This window comes from Elgaria multicarinata, chromosome 16 (genome assembly GCF_023053635.1).
Source record: "Elgaria multicarinata webbii isolate HBS135686 ecotype San Diego chromosome 16, rElgMul1.1.pri, whole genome shotgun sequence".
Taxonomy (NCBI): domain Eukaryota; kingdom Metazoa; phylum Chordata; class Lepidosauria; order Squamata; family Anguidae; genus Elgaria; species Elgaria multicarinata.
The window spans coordinates 22,821,238-22,834,429 of record NC_086186.1 but is presented as its reverse complement, the minus strand read 5'-3'; the positions used below and the strand labels follow the sequence as shown (position 1 = coordinate 22,834,429).

Here is a 13,192-nt window from a genome sequence, read left to right as displayed (position 1 = left end):
ACAAACAGGGCAGGAAGGAAACAGATTAGGCCTACGTTGGGACAAGACCAAAGGAAGAAAAACAGAGCAGGGTTCCTCATTATGGACTAGTAGAGTGGCAGGTGCAAAGGAGGCCAGGGGTCCTGTGGGCTGGAGAATTTGAAGTCCGCTGCCTCTTAAGTTCCTCAGAAACTTATCAGGGATTCCTCAGCAATAAGATCCATGATAGCACACGAGCTGGCTGAAATGCAACCTGTCTGCCATCTTTGCCTGCAATGGAAAGGAGCATTGGAAGGTCAGGGGCCGTCTAGGGTGCACACTCCCTTCATGAGAGGGATGGCGAGACCCAACGGACCTGGCCAACAGCAGAACAAACTGAGAACACACCCTAGAAGCATGCAATAAGCACTGGTTTATTGTACCTCCTGCAATAAGCACTGGTTTCTACGACAGATGCAGCTATATGAGAACCAGGGTGGTGCAGTGGCTAGAGTGTTGGACTGGGACACAGGAGATCCAGCTTCTAGTTCCCACTCAACCGTGAAGCTCACTGGGTGACTTTTGGCCAGTCGCTGACTCTCAGCCTAACCTACCTCACAGGGTTGTTGTTGTGAGGATAAAATGGAGGGCAGGAGGAGGACCAGATAAGCTCACAAAAGGGAGAAAAGGGAGGATAAAAATGTAATAATAAATAAATAAAGATTCATAGAGCATAGAAATTTGGACCACCACATCCTGATTCTCCTTGTCCCTGCTCCATCTTCTAATATCTCCCAGATTTGCACTATAGACTGCTATCAATAGTAATTCCTTGATCCCAGGAAGCCCTGGGAAATGTAACTCTGGAATGAGAGTTCTGCTAAGAGTTAACGTCTTCTCAGCACACTTACGGAACAGTCTGCAACTCCACCGGATTCTTTGAGGTGGGCGTGTGGAGAAGAGAAACCATGAGAACTATCCAGCATCCTCAGTAACAAACTCCTTCTCTGAGTATAAATCTTTATGTAGGCAAAATGGCTCCCTTCTCCCAACTCAAGAAGGTTTCAGGTGGTGTAGAGGTATCCTAACACTTATAGAAATTCCAAGGGGTGGGATGGGGTGGATGTGTAAAAAGCAGCCCCATAAGGCTTGGATGACTGTTGAAGGGAGAAAAGTGAGAGACTGGGGTGGGGGATAGAATGGAGAACCTTGAAAAAGGGCTTGGCTGGCATCCTGAACAGGAGCGTGTTGCACTGCAACTTTTTGTTGCATATCTTATTCGCACCAGCATCAAACTCACACAGGTTTGTATCTGTTCATAGAGCACAGAAATTTGGACCACCACATCCCGATTCTCCTTGCCCCTGCTCCATCTTCTAATATCTCCAGCCAGGGAGGGTATTCACCCTTCTCCTCATGTTCACACATCGAGAGACAGTGTGGTGCAGTGGTTAGAATGTCAGATGGGGACAGGGGAGACTCGGGTTACAGACCCCACATAATCCTGAAGCTCACCGGGCAACTTTGGCTAGCCACTGATTCTCAGGCTACCCTACCTCACAGGGTTGTTGTGAGGATAACATGGAGGACTACGTGAGCTGGTTTGGGTTCTTTGGAAGGGGGAAAATGCAGGATAGAAATGTAATAAATAAATACAGGTCCTGACCCTTGGCTCCCTTAAGGCCCTGTCCCAACAGTGTCCCGTCCACCCACGCACTTCCTCAGGCTGTGCCGCCATCTGCCCTAAACACAACCTCCCCACATCCCTGCCACCCTGACCCCAAGAAGGTCAGATTCGCACAGACAAGTACCAGACCGCCGCAGGCGCTGAGCGAAGCAAAGGAGTCGTGGCTACGGTTCAGCACGTGGCCCGTGTAGAAGCAGAGCTGATCTACGTCCACTCGGCGGCTGCTCTGGTCCACGCCAATCTCCTCCACGGAGAAACCCGGGGCCAAAAACTGCACGTTCCGGTGAAGGTTCAGGTAGAGGTCGGAACCCGGATCAGGGCCAATACCCGCAGGAAGGCGGACGATCAATGCCTCCGCTGCTGCTGGCTGCAGAAACGCAGAGCGTCGTCTCCGGCCTTCCTCGGTGCTCCTCCCTTTGCCCTGCAGGAAACGGATCCGTTCAAGGGGCACCTGTTCCGGGATCACCACGGCCAGCTCTGCACCGGCTGCAAAGGGGAACCAGAGAGAGAAAAGTCAGGGTTATATCAGCAATACTGGGCACACCGTCCAGATATCCCAGAATAAACAAACAACGAAAACATAGGAACGTAAGATGCTGCCTTATTCTAACTGGATTCGCACAACACGCTAACCCACACTCAATGATTTAGTGTGGGTTGTTTGTTGAACCTTTGGCTGCTTGTCGAACCGTTGGTGAGCATGTCATCTGAACCCAGGGCATTTCCCATAGGGTGGCTTGTTAACCATGCAACGTGGCTTATTTTCCCCTCGAACACCTTGAAAACCCATGGTTGCTTAACAAACCACACTGCGGAAAATATCCTGGGTTCTGACGACATGCTAACCCACAGGTCAACACGCAAGCCACGGTTCAACAACAACCCACACTCAGCCAATGAGTGTTGTGTGAACCCGGTCCAGTACCTCTCCTTTAAAAAAGGGGCGGGGCTTTCATCCGATTTATGTATAGGTTCTCCGGGTTTCAGTCAGAACGTTAAACAAACTCGCCAAGGTGCTTTGCTGGTGGCTCTGGCATCAGTGGAGCGGTGAATCCGCTCCAGATTTCAGTCAGAACTCTAAAGGAGCTGTTCCAGGTGCAAAACCCAGAGTGTATTCGCTGCCCCACTGGCGTTGGAGCCACCAGCCTTCACTGACTTTATCAGAATTATAGAAGCTGCTTTTGCACTGCAAGGGCTGAGCCACTGCAATTTCTAAAAAGGGGAGTGTGGCATTCAAATAAATATGCTTAGAAATCACACCCTTCCTACCTGATACCCTTTCCCCTAATACAAAACGTGTAGGGGGCAGTGATGGCTCCACTCTCAGTAGCCAGGAAAAGCACTCTGCACATGCTGAAAGGCCCACAGGAAGGAACACGTCAAGCTGTTTCATAGCAAGCCCAACTATTTCTCCATCCATCTTAGAATGGTCTACTCTGACGGTGGCAGAGGCTCTAGAACAGCCTTTCTCAACCTGGGGCGCTCCAGATGTGTTGGACTACAACTCCCAGAATGCCCCAGCCAGCTGGCTGGGGCATTCTGGGAGATGCAGTCCAACACATCTGGAGCGCCCCAGGTTGAGAACCACTGCTCTAGAACATGCTGTGGCTTGGGGCAAGAGCACCTGCTTTAAGCGCAGAAGGTCTCAGGTTCGATCCCTGCACATCTCCAGGTAGGGCTAAGGAAGGGTTCCTTGCTGAAACCCTGGAGAGCCCTTGCTGCCCGTCAGTGGCGACAATACTGAGCTACATGGACCAGACTGGAGCCTTTCTACATGAAGCTTTTATTATGCATTTGTGATTGCACCCTCACACAGTGTTGTCATCCTCCAGGGCCTCTCCCACTCTTTGCAACCATTTCCCTGGCTTTTCTTAGATTGAGGAAAGTGCGGTATTATTTAGAAGAGATGCTCACGTATTTGCACGATTCCGCAGTACCACAACACCATCTAGTGGTTGTGTATAGAAAGGCAGAGAAAGAAAGAAAAAAACCTGGAGGGGGGGAAACATGTGTAAAGGGGCCAATTTTAATCCCACAAAGAATCTGGAAGCAGAAGCCTCGATACAGGTGTGGGTTAAAAACCTCATGTAAAAAAGCCCTGGCTATAAGGAAGCTTGCAATGTTTCCAAGGCAGATTTCAATGCAGTTAGTGAGGCTGTTTTGACAGGAAAATTCCCTCAGCCAGTGAGCAGAGACTCTTAACATTGCAATCCTACTCACATGTAAGCCTCACTGAATTATTTGGGGCGTACTCCCAGGTATGTGGGTATAGGATTGTAGCCTGAGGCAGCCTTCCCCACCTGGGGCCCTCCAAGTGTTTAGGACATCAAATCCCATCAGTCCCAGCCAGCATGGTCAATGGCCAGGAACAATGGGAGTTGTAGTCCAAAACATCTAGCAGTCAACAGGTTGGGGGAGGCTGCCATGGGCCTTAGAACCTCTGACTTGACCGGAGGGAGAAACTGACCAAAAGAAATGGATTTGGGACAGGGAGGAGGGGAGGCAGAAAGTCAAAGACAAAGAGAGATTGCGCCAGGGGACATAGAGCTTTCTACATGAGGCGTTTAACCCACACCATTACCGAGGCTTCTGATTCGTCACGAGATTAAGATCAGCTCATGCTTTTTGGGTGTGTGTGTCTTTTTCTGCCTTTCTATATGCTTCATTACACAACCACTAGATGGCGCTGTGATATAGTGGAATGGAACAATTACCCGAGACTCTCATTCCGCCATTTCTAAATAATACCAGACTTTCCTTGCTAGGAAAAAAACCTGCGTCAATGTATGCAAAGTACAGGAGAGGCCCTGAAGGATGACAACATCATGTAAAGGACCCGCAAACTACCACGAGCAAGTAATCATGGCTGCACAATAAAAGCCTCATGTTTAAAGAGTCATAACCTGGGTGGATCTGGGATAGACAGCCTGACTATACAAAGCAATGCAGAACTGGAGATCAACACAAGGCAGCTCCCGGTGTTTCTAGGTCTCTGTTATGTGATACTTTTCCTTAAGCTGCTGCAGATGCTGGTGTTTGAACCTGGAACTTTTGCATGCAAAACATGTGCTCCAACCCTGAGCTACGTCCCCCCTTAATGTTACATTAGGTTAGGTCAGCCTTTCCCACACACACACACACCTGGGGCTGTCCATACACATTGTACTACAACTCCCAGCATCCTCCAACGAGCGCATCCTTATCCACTGACCCACTCATCCATTTGTGAACCGCCCAGAGAGCTTCGGCTATTGGGCGGTATAAAAATGTAATAAATAAATAAATAAATAAATAAATCCAAAGACAAGCTTTGAGTACCAATCGCTGCTATGTACGTTGATACCGTTCACTTCAGAAGATGCTCTGGGTTTTTCGTATGGTTTGCAATCTCACTGCCCCCCCCCCCCCCGGATCAGGACAGAATTATTTCAGATCGCTCAAGACCCCTCGGATGTGGAACAGCTGAAGTCTGCTCAGGCAGAACAGGAGCCGAATACCAGGAAAACAGGAAGGCACAGCTGCTCTCTCCATGCCCTGGTTGCTGTTTGCTTCCGAAAGGCACGTGGCTAGACATTGCTGGAAGCAGGGTGTTCAACTAGGCGGACCTTGGCTTGAAACAGCAGGGCTGCATCTCATATTCTTAAGGCCAGCGGTCCGTACACATCCGCCTGTAATTTAGCATGCTCATTCATTGTCAATGGGTTGATCTGCCAAGCCTAGAAAAGCAATCCAACTTCACGAAGGAGACCTCGGAATCACTGAGAATCACACACATTCAGGGGCTTTCCTAGTTCAGGCCAAGGGCCAGTTCACCCAGCATCGCTTTTTCCAGCCAGGTGCCTCTGGGCACTGACAAGCAAGGTACAAAGGGAACAGCCCTACCTGGTGGTTTCCACTCCAGCATCCTGGCACTCAAGAGGTAAACTACCATGGAACACGGAGGTTCTACTCCGCTATCCCAATCGGCAGGCAGACCTGTCTTTCACAAGCCCATCACAAACCCCACGCCTGTGTCCCGAGCGCCGTCAAATGAACCGTTTTAAAAATAATAATTACGAGAGCCATGTACGCCCAAGTTTTGAGGCTCCGGTGTCGACAAAGGCAAAGGACACGCTACCTGCTCCGATTCCTACCCCCACACCCTCCAGCTAGCCCCCCCTCAAGGAGATCAGACGCCCTGGAAGTTTTGAGCAGGCTGCAGATGGAGAGAAGAGAGATTCTCCTTCTCTGCAACTCTCAGCCACTCCAACATTTCGCCTCTGGTTTTGGGCAAGCCAAAATTGGTGCAGCAAAGATGGGAAGAAAGCAAACGCAACGCTAGCGCTTCTTGCACGGTTGGAGAAAATATTTCCTATTAGGCATATACAGAGAGAGAGAGAGAGAGAGAGGCAGGAAGAGCACACATTTCACCCAGAATCACATTTCACCCAAACTATCATCCTCCTAAAAAGAAAGGCATACAAAGTCTGCGGGGAAGGAGGGGGGAAGGGAGCCGCAGAGTTAACGCGAGCAGCTTTTGTCCTGCAACTTTTACAACACGACCAGCCTGGAATGAGGAGTATACAAGCCTGGAAGCAGATACATCCTTTCTGGATAAGAAAAAATCTGGGATCCCGGCCATACAAGCCAAGGTGGGGGAGCAAGAGGAGGAGGAAGCAACATGCAATTTGGCTTTGCAAACTCTTGCATCTTGTTAACAGGGGGAAGGGAGGGGGAAGCTTTCCCCAAAATTTCTTGTCTCCTGCTTTTCTTTATTTTCTTTTCAGGGTTGTTGGGTGGGTGTGCTTTTCAATGCATTTTTGCAGTCGGTCAGTCCTGCAGGTTCCCCCCCACCCCCCCAAATGTCAAATTCACTCCAATGTGGCGAAAAGGCTGGAGATCGGGGGCTGGGGTGGGGGTCGTGGAGGAGAGGGGGGGGGAGAGAGAAGGGGGAACCGAGAGCCGCCCTACCTGTATTGATGCCCGGTTCGCAAAGCAGCAGCAGTAACAGAACGGGCGATATAAGAGACAGGAAGGAGCCGTCAAACATTTTATTGCAGTCGAGGGGGCCCCAGCAACCGGGCTGTGCAATGCAAAGAGGAGAAGGAGAGGAGGAGGAGGAGGAGGAAGAGGAGAACAAGGAGGAGGGTGAAGAGCCGTCGATGGCAGCGGCAGCAACAGGATCCCGGCTTGCAGCGAAGCCCTCCCAGACTTTGGAAAAATTAATTAGCGCCACAGACAAACTCAACGTGGTTTACAGAAAGGGAGGAAAGGAAAGGGGGGGGAGAGGAGAGAAGAAGGAGTGAGGGAGGAGTGCATCTCCTCCCTTCTCCAATCGCAGGTGCTGATTGGAGCTGAACCTCGCGGAGCTACACCTCCTGCCCGCTGATTGGTCGTCGGAATTAACACACTCGGGTAAATAGCGAGGTTGTAAAATGAGAAGCGGTACACGTGGGTTGCGGGCGACAGGGAAAGGGCCGCCAGCAGGTGGCGCTAGAGAGACGGATGCGGGCTGGTTGGGGTGGGGGGGACGGGGTGGGTCCAGGTGTGCTTGAGGGGAGGGGAGGGGAGTTACCCCCCACCCCACCCCCCACCCAGGCAGGGTTTGCTTTCAGGAACCGGCTTGACCTGCAGAGGTTCTGCAGGAGAAAGTTTCATTGGCACCAGGACAGTGCAGGGTATCGAGAGTCAGTGTGGTGTAGTGGTTAGAAGGTTGGGTTAGGACTCAGGAGATCAGGGTTCTAGTCCCCACTTGGCCATGGAAGCTCACTGGGTGGGCCGGTCACTGACTCTCTCACCCTAACCTACCTCTCAGGGTTGTTGTGAGGATAAGATGGAGAGGAAGAGGACCATGTAAGTCACCATGGGTTTTCCTTGCAAGACAGAAGAACAGACAGCTGGAAACGTAATGATGAAATCAACTCTGACCTGCCACATCACGTAATGAGCCTTTGATTTGACCTCCTGTGTGTCTGTGTCTGAGGTGGAATCAAGTTGGCGACCCCACTCTCCTTGACAAGGAATCCACTGGCTGAATTTTGGCTTTTTCGCCTCTGCTAAGAGGTGAGGGATATCTATAGGGGGTTCAACAGCCGCAAAGGACAGGTGCCCTGTGGGTCTTGTTTGAATGGTAGACCAGAAGGGATGCTGGCGAGTCTGTAGCCTCAAGGCAGCTCCAAGACATTCTCCTGCCTCAAGCTAAGAACAAGATGGTGCCCTCTCCCATTCCATGTACAAAAGCCAACTGGACTGTTTCGTCAATACGTTAGGTATGTCTACATGAGGTTTTTATCCTGCATCTTTGTGGGATTAAGATCAGCTCCTTTCCATGTGCTTTTTTTCCCTGGGTTTTTTCTTTCTCTGCCTTTCTATATGTTTCACTACACCACCACTAGATGGTGATGTGGTATAGCAGAATTATTATTATTATCATCATTATTATTAATTTATTTATATAGCACCATCAGTGTACATGGTGCTGTACAGAGTAAAATAATAAAATAGCAAAACCCTGCCACATAGGCTTACATTCTAATAAAATCATAATAAAACAATAAGAAGGGGAAGAGAATGCACCAAACAGGCACAGGGTAGAGTAAAACTAACAGTATAAAAGTCAGATCAAAATCAAGTTTTAAAAGCTTTAGAAAAAAGAAAAGTTTTTAGCTGAGCTTTAAAAGCTGCGATTGAACTTGTAGTTCGCAAATGTTCTGGAAGAGCGTTCCAGGCGTAAGGGGCAGCGTAAGAAAATGGACGAAGCCGAGCAAGGGAAGTAGAGACCCTTGGGCAGGTGAGAAACATGGCATTAGAGGAGTGAAGAGCACGAGCGGGGCAATAGTGTGAGATGAGAGAGGAAAGATAGGAATTGTGCAATTACACAAAACTCTCATTCCTCCATTTCTAAATAATAGCAGACTTTCCTCATTAGGAAAAATAAACCACCTGCGATAATATTGCAACCCACAGGAGAGGTCCTGGAGGATGACAACAATGTGCAAAGGAGCCACAAACTACTGTGAGTGAGCAATCATGAGTGCACAACAAAAGCCTCATGTGGAAAAGTTCCTCTGCTGCACCTGAAGGTAAGATAGCTCGCTTAAGGGCAACTGGGCAGGACACTTGGCATATAGCTCTCTCTTTTAACACTTTGCTGTCGCCTCCAAGCATCTGCCGCCTGAGGCAACTGCTTCACTCTGCCTTATGGCTGGGCCGGCCCTGTGCAGGTTGGTCACACAGAGCAGAGCAGCGATGAACTGGTCAATCTTGAAGTGACAGTCCCTGTGACGGTACCCCCGAGGACACTCCAAACATGCAGGCAGCCATGATGATTCATATCAACGAAGCAGTTCTAGCACATTTTCATCTCTATCACGAGCAGGTCTTCTTCCATAGAGCTACCGGGTCTTAATTGTCCATTTAAAACCAAGCCACCCCAAAATACTTTGCATTAGGACAGGAAGAAGCTCACAACAGCTGCTAGTGAAGGCTGGTGGCTCTGATGTCAGTGGGGCTGTGAATCCACTCTGTGTGTTTCCATTAGAATCAATCAGAACTCTAAAGGAGCTATCCAAGGTATGACACTCCTTTAGAGTTATGACTAGGTCTGACTGAAACCTGTTTTTAAAAGACGGTAAGTGTATGGTCGTGGGATTATTTTTAAAATATTAACAATTTATTTATTTGTTACTTATTTGGGCACCCCAGTCTTCGTTCCAAAGTTTACATTGCATTCTGATCTTATGCAACACTTAGTTAGAAGTAAGCCTTTTTGGGTTAAATGGGATTTACTTCCGGAGACATGAGCGTCAGGGTTGTGGGCTTGCAGCCTGATCCTATGCAGCTTTATTAAGTGACAGAGCTTTCTACGTTCACAAAGATTTATTCAGTGCTCAAATAATGGAAACAAAGCCCTATGAAGAGAGACTGAAAGAACTGGGCATGTTTAGCCTGGAGAAGAAAAGATTGAGGGGAGACATGAGAGCACTCTTCAAATACTTGAAAGGTTGTCACACAGAGGAGGGCCAGGATCTCTTCTCAATCCTCCCAGAGTGCAGGACACGGAATAACGGGCTCAAGTTACAGGAAGCCAGATTCCGGCTGGACATCAGGAAAAGCTTCCTGACTGTTCGAGCAGTACGACAATGGAACCAGTTACCTAGGGAGGTTGTGGGCTCTCCCACACTAGAGGCATTTAAGAGGCAGCTGGACAACCATCTGTCAGGTATGCTGTAGGGTGGATTCCTGCATTGAGCAGGGGGTTGGACTTGATGGCCTTTTAGGCCCCTTCCAACTCTACTATTCTATGATTCTATGATTCTAATGGAGGGGGGGGAAGTAGGAGGTCTTTAAAGAAATCCACCAGCCCCTTAATTCTGCCCAACTTTAGCCAAAGTATGCCCCCTTCGAAAGCTTTCTAAAAACAGGGGCTCCCTCCCCGTAATAGGATTGTAGCGTTCAATTGACATAGCTCCAGGGTGGAGGGAATAGATTAATCCTAAAGCCATCCAGTAGAGCTGCGGCTTGGGCAGGCTTGAGAGTAATCCTCATTGACTGAATAGGCTTTCTTGACTTCTCACTAAGGTGCTGTAGGGCTGGAGAAAAGGCAGAATGAGCAAGGGGGGCATCTCCCCTATGAAGAAAGGTTACAACAGCTGGGATTGTTTAGCTTTGGGGGGAAGGCAAGTACCCTATTTCTTCAAATCTAAGACACACTTTTTTCCTCATATATACATCTCTAAAAATGGGGTGCGTCTTAGAATCGCAGGTGTGTCTTAGGGTTTTTTTTCTGTTGGTGGTACTGAAATTAGTGTGCGTCTTACAATCGATGGCATCTTACAATCGAAGAAATACGGTAACAGGAGACATGGCGGAGGTGTAGAAAATTATGCATGGTGTGTGAAGGATGTGAACAGGATTTCTTCACCCAGTGCATAGTCAAACTATGGAACTCACTGCCACAAGATGTAGTGATGGCTACCAATTTGGATGGCTTTAAAAGGGGTGTGTGGAAAAATTCCTGGAAGAGAAGGAATGGGTCGTGGATGTGTGCTACCTCCAGTCTCAGTCACAAGCCTCGTGTGGCGCAGAGTGGTAAGCGGCAGTTACTGCAGCCGAAACTCTCCCCACAGCCTGAGTTCGATCCCAGCGGAAGCTGGTTCTCAAGGCAGCCAGCTCAGGTCGACTCAGCCTTCCATCCTTCCGAGGTCAGTAAAAAGAGTACCCAGCTAGCTGGGGGAAAGGTAACTGCGACTGGGGAAGGCAATGGCAAACCACCCCACTACTAAGTCTGCCAAGAAAACGTCAGCGATAGTAGGTGTCCCTCTAGGAGTCAGCAATGACTCAAGTGCTTGCATGAGAGGTTCCTTTCCTTTCCTTCCAGTCTTAGAGGCAATATGCCTGTGTATACCAGTTGCTGGGGAACATGGGGGGGAGTGCTGTTGCACAGCTGGATGGCCACTGTGTGACGAGAATGCTGGAATAGATGGACCCTTGGTCTGACCCAGCATGGCTCTTCTTGTGTTCTTATGTTAGCATGGGAACAAACTCCATGTTCCCTGGATGTAGAGGCATTTCATCTGCTCTCGGTCCAGTCCACCCCTGCTTAAAGTGGCTACTATAGACATCCAGGTGCAACCTCAAAGTCATTTCTTTCTCTTCCAGCCTTGTACTCTCATCTGGGTACCTTGTTTGGACCACTTGATTACTGCTAGGCACTTTATAGGAAACACACCCTTGTCTCATTTTACCATGTCCCATTTTATTCTCTCTCTCTCTTGTCATTTTAAATGCTCACTAGAGAAGCCAAGTTTTGCAACCGTTATTGCAAAGTTAATAATCCTTCAGAGACACCGGACATATGTTATAGACATTTTGCAAGGAGAAGCTTTTTGGCTGTTGGCCTGGAAACTAAGGGTTAACTTGGATGCAAATCAAAGTACTTTTCCTCTACATCCCTTTCCCTCTTCCAGATAGCATCTTTGGCTTTCTCTCAAGAGGATAACTATATTTGTATTGTGCTTGTGACAGTGAAGCTTCCGAAACCAACGAGTGGAGTTGCTGTCCAGTTTCTCTGAGGGAAGGGAAAGTTGTCAGTTTGGCTGAGATTAAAATCTTGCACAGACCAAAGGGGTGGCGGTAAGGACTGATAGCTTAGAAAGGGCTCCCAGGAGCTCAAAATCTGATAAGGCAAGGAGGCAGAGACATGATGACTGAAGGAAGTCTGCAATGAACTGAGAAGCAGTGACTCAAGGGAAGAGGACGTGAAGTAGAAAGAGGGTTGTGGAAAAGGGCAGAGGTGCTCGATTTCATATACTGATTTGAGCAGAGCAGCTAATTCGTTAGCGGTATAGCTTTGGTTTCCCAGTGGGATTTAAAAGACATATAGGGAGTCTATGAGCTCCATCAGATGACCGTTTCATTGCACGCTTGTTACTGGGCACTCACGGGTTTTCACGGGTCCCTCTCATGACGTCATCTGCCTCCCACCCCTTCCAGCCTTCTTTGAGCAACAAAAAAACACCACAGTAAGTCCGATTTATTTTTTGAGACGGAACTTGCTGCTGTCTCCTGCTGTGTGCAGGAGAAGTGGCGCGATCAAAACAGACCACTAAATGGGCCATGTGCATGTTGTTTACTTCCACTTTCCTCTCCCTTACAATGAGGAACCAGGATGATCAGGGGTCTAGAAACAAAGCCCTATGAAGAGAGACTGGAAGAACTGGGCCTGGAGAAGTCTTCAAATACTTAAAAGGTTATCACACAGAGGAGGGCCAGGATCTCTTCAGAGTGCAGGACACGGAATAACGGGCTCAAGTTAAAGGAAGCCAGATTCCAGCTGGACATCAGGAAAAACTTCCTGACTGTTAGAGCAGTATGACAATGGAATCAGTTACCTAGGGAGGTTGTGGGCTCTCCCACACTAGAAGCATTCAAGAGGCAGCTGGACAACCATCTGTCAGGGATGCTTTAGGGTGGATTCCTGCATTGAGCAGAGGGTTGGACTAGATGGCCTTGTAGGCTCCTTCCAACTCTGCTATTCTATGATGCTATGATTCTAATGAGGGACAAACGCGTGGGCGGAGAAGCGATGGTAAGGAAACATGATTTACCCCCATGTGATGACACTCTATAACTTCATGGGCCTCAACTTCCACATTCTAACCAGCTACATTTGCCTTAGCTCTCAATGGCAATTAAGCAAGATACCCTCCTACAGTGAAACTACTTTCTCACCACCATGGTCACCAGCTGCTCTTTCTCCTTCTCTTTGGGCCGGTCCAGACAACACACTAAGCCATGGTTGGGCCGCTAACCCCTTTGCAATAAATGGTTAGTGAGCGTGTTTAAACTGTGGTTATGTAGCCACCATGGTTAGGAATGGTTCACACGACATGCTAAGCCATAACGTTTAGTTCAACATGCTTAACCACCGCGGGTCTCTCTCATCGTTGCTCCCACTTGCTTGCTTGACACACAGCGAGCCAGGGTGCAAGTTGGTGGAGCGATCTCCTGCTCCTCTTTCTGACCACCACTGTTGCCTGGACCAGAGCAAGAGGCCGGTGAACACAC

At 48.8% G+C, this 13,192-nt stretch overlaps 1 protein-coding gene across 1 annotated transcript in view; it reads right to left on the bottom strand.

Moving 5' to 3' along the window:
- Nucleotides 1-6,877, bottom strand: part of ADAMTS17 (ADAM metallopeptidase with thrombospondin type 1 motif 17) — a 199,083-nt gene extending 192,206 nt beyond the window's left edge. The window contains exons 1-2 of the mRNA XM_063142170.1: nt 6,596-6,877; nt 1,770-2,131 (exon numbers count right to left, since the gene is read on the bottom strand). Coding sequence (XP_062998240.1) covers nt 1,770-2,131; nt 6,596-6,674 — 441 coding nt within the window. The 5' untranslated portion in view covers nt 6,675-6,877. The remainder of the gene's footprint in view (nt 1-1,769; nt 2,132-6,595) is intronic.
- Between the last annotated feature and the right edge of the window lie 6,315 nt (nt 6,878-13,192).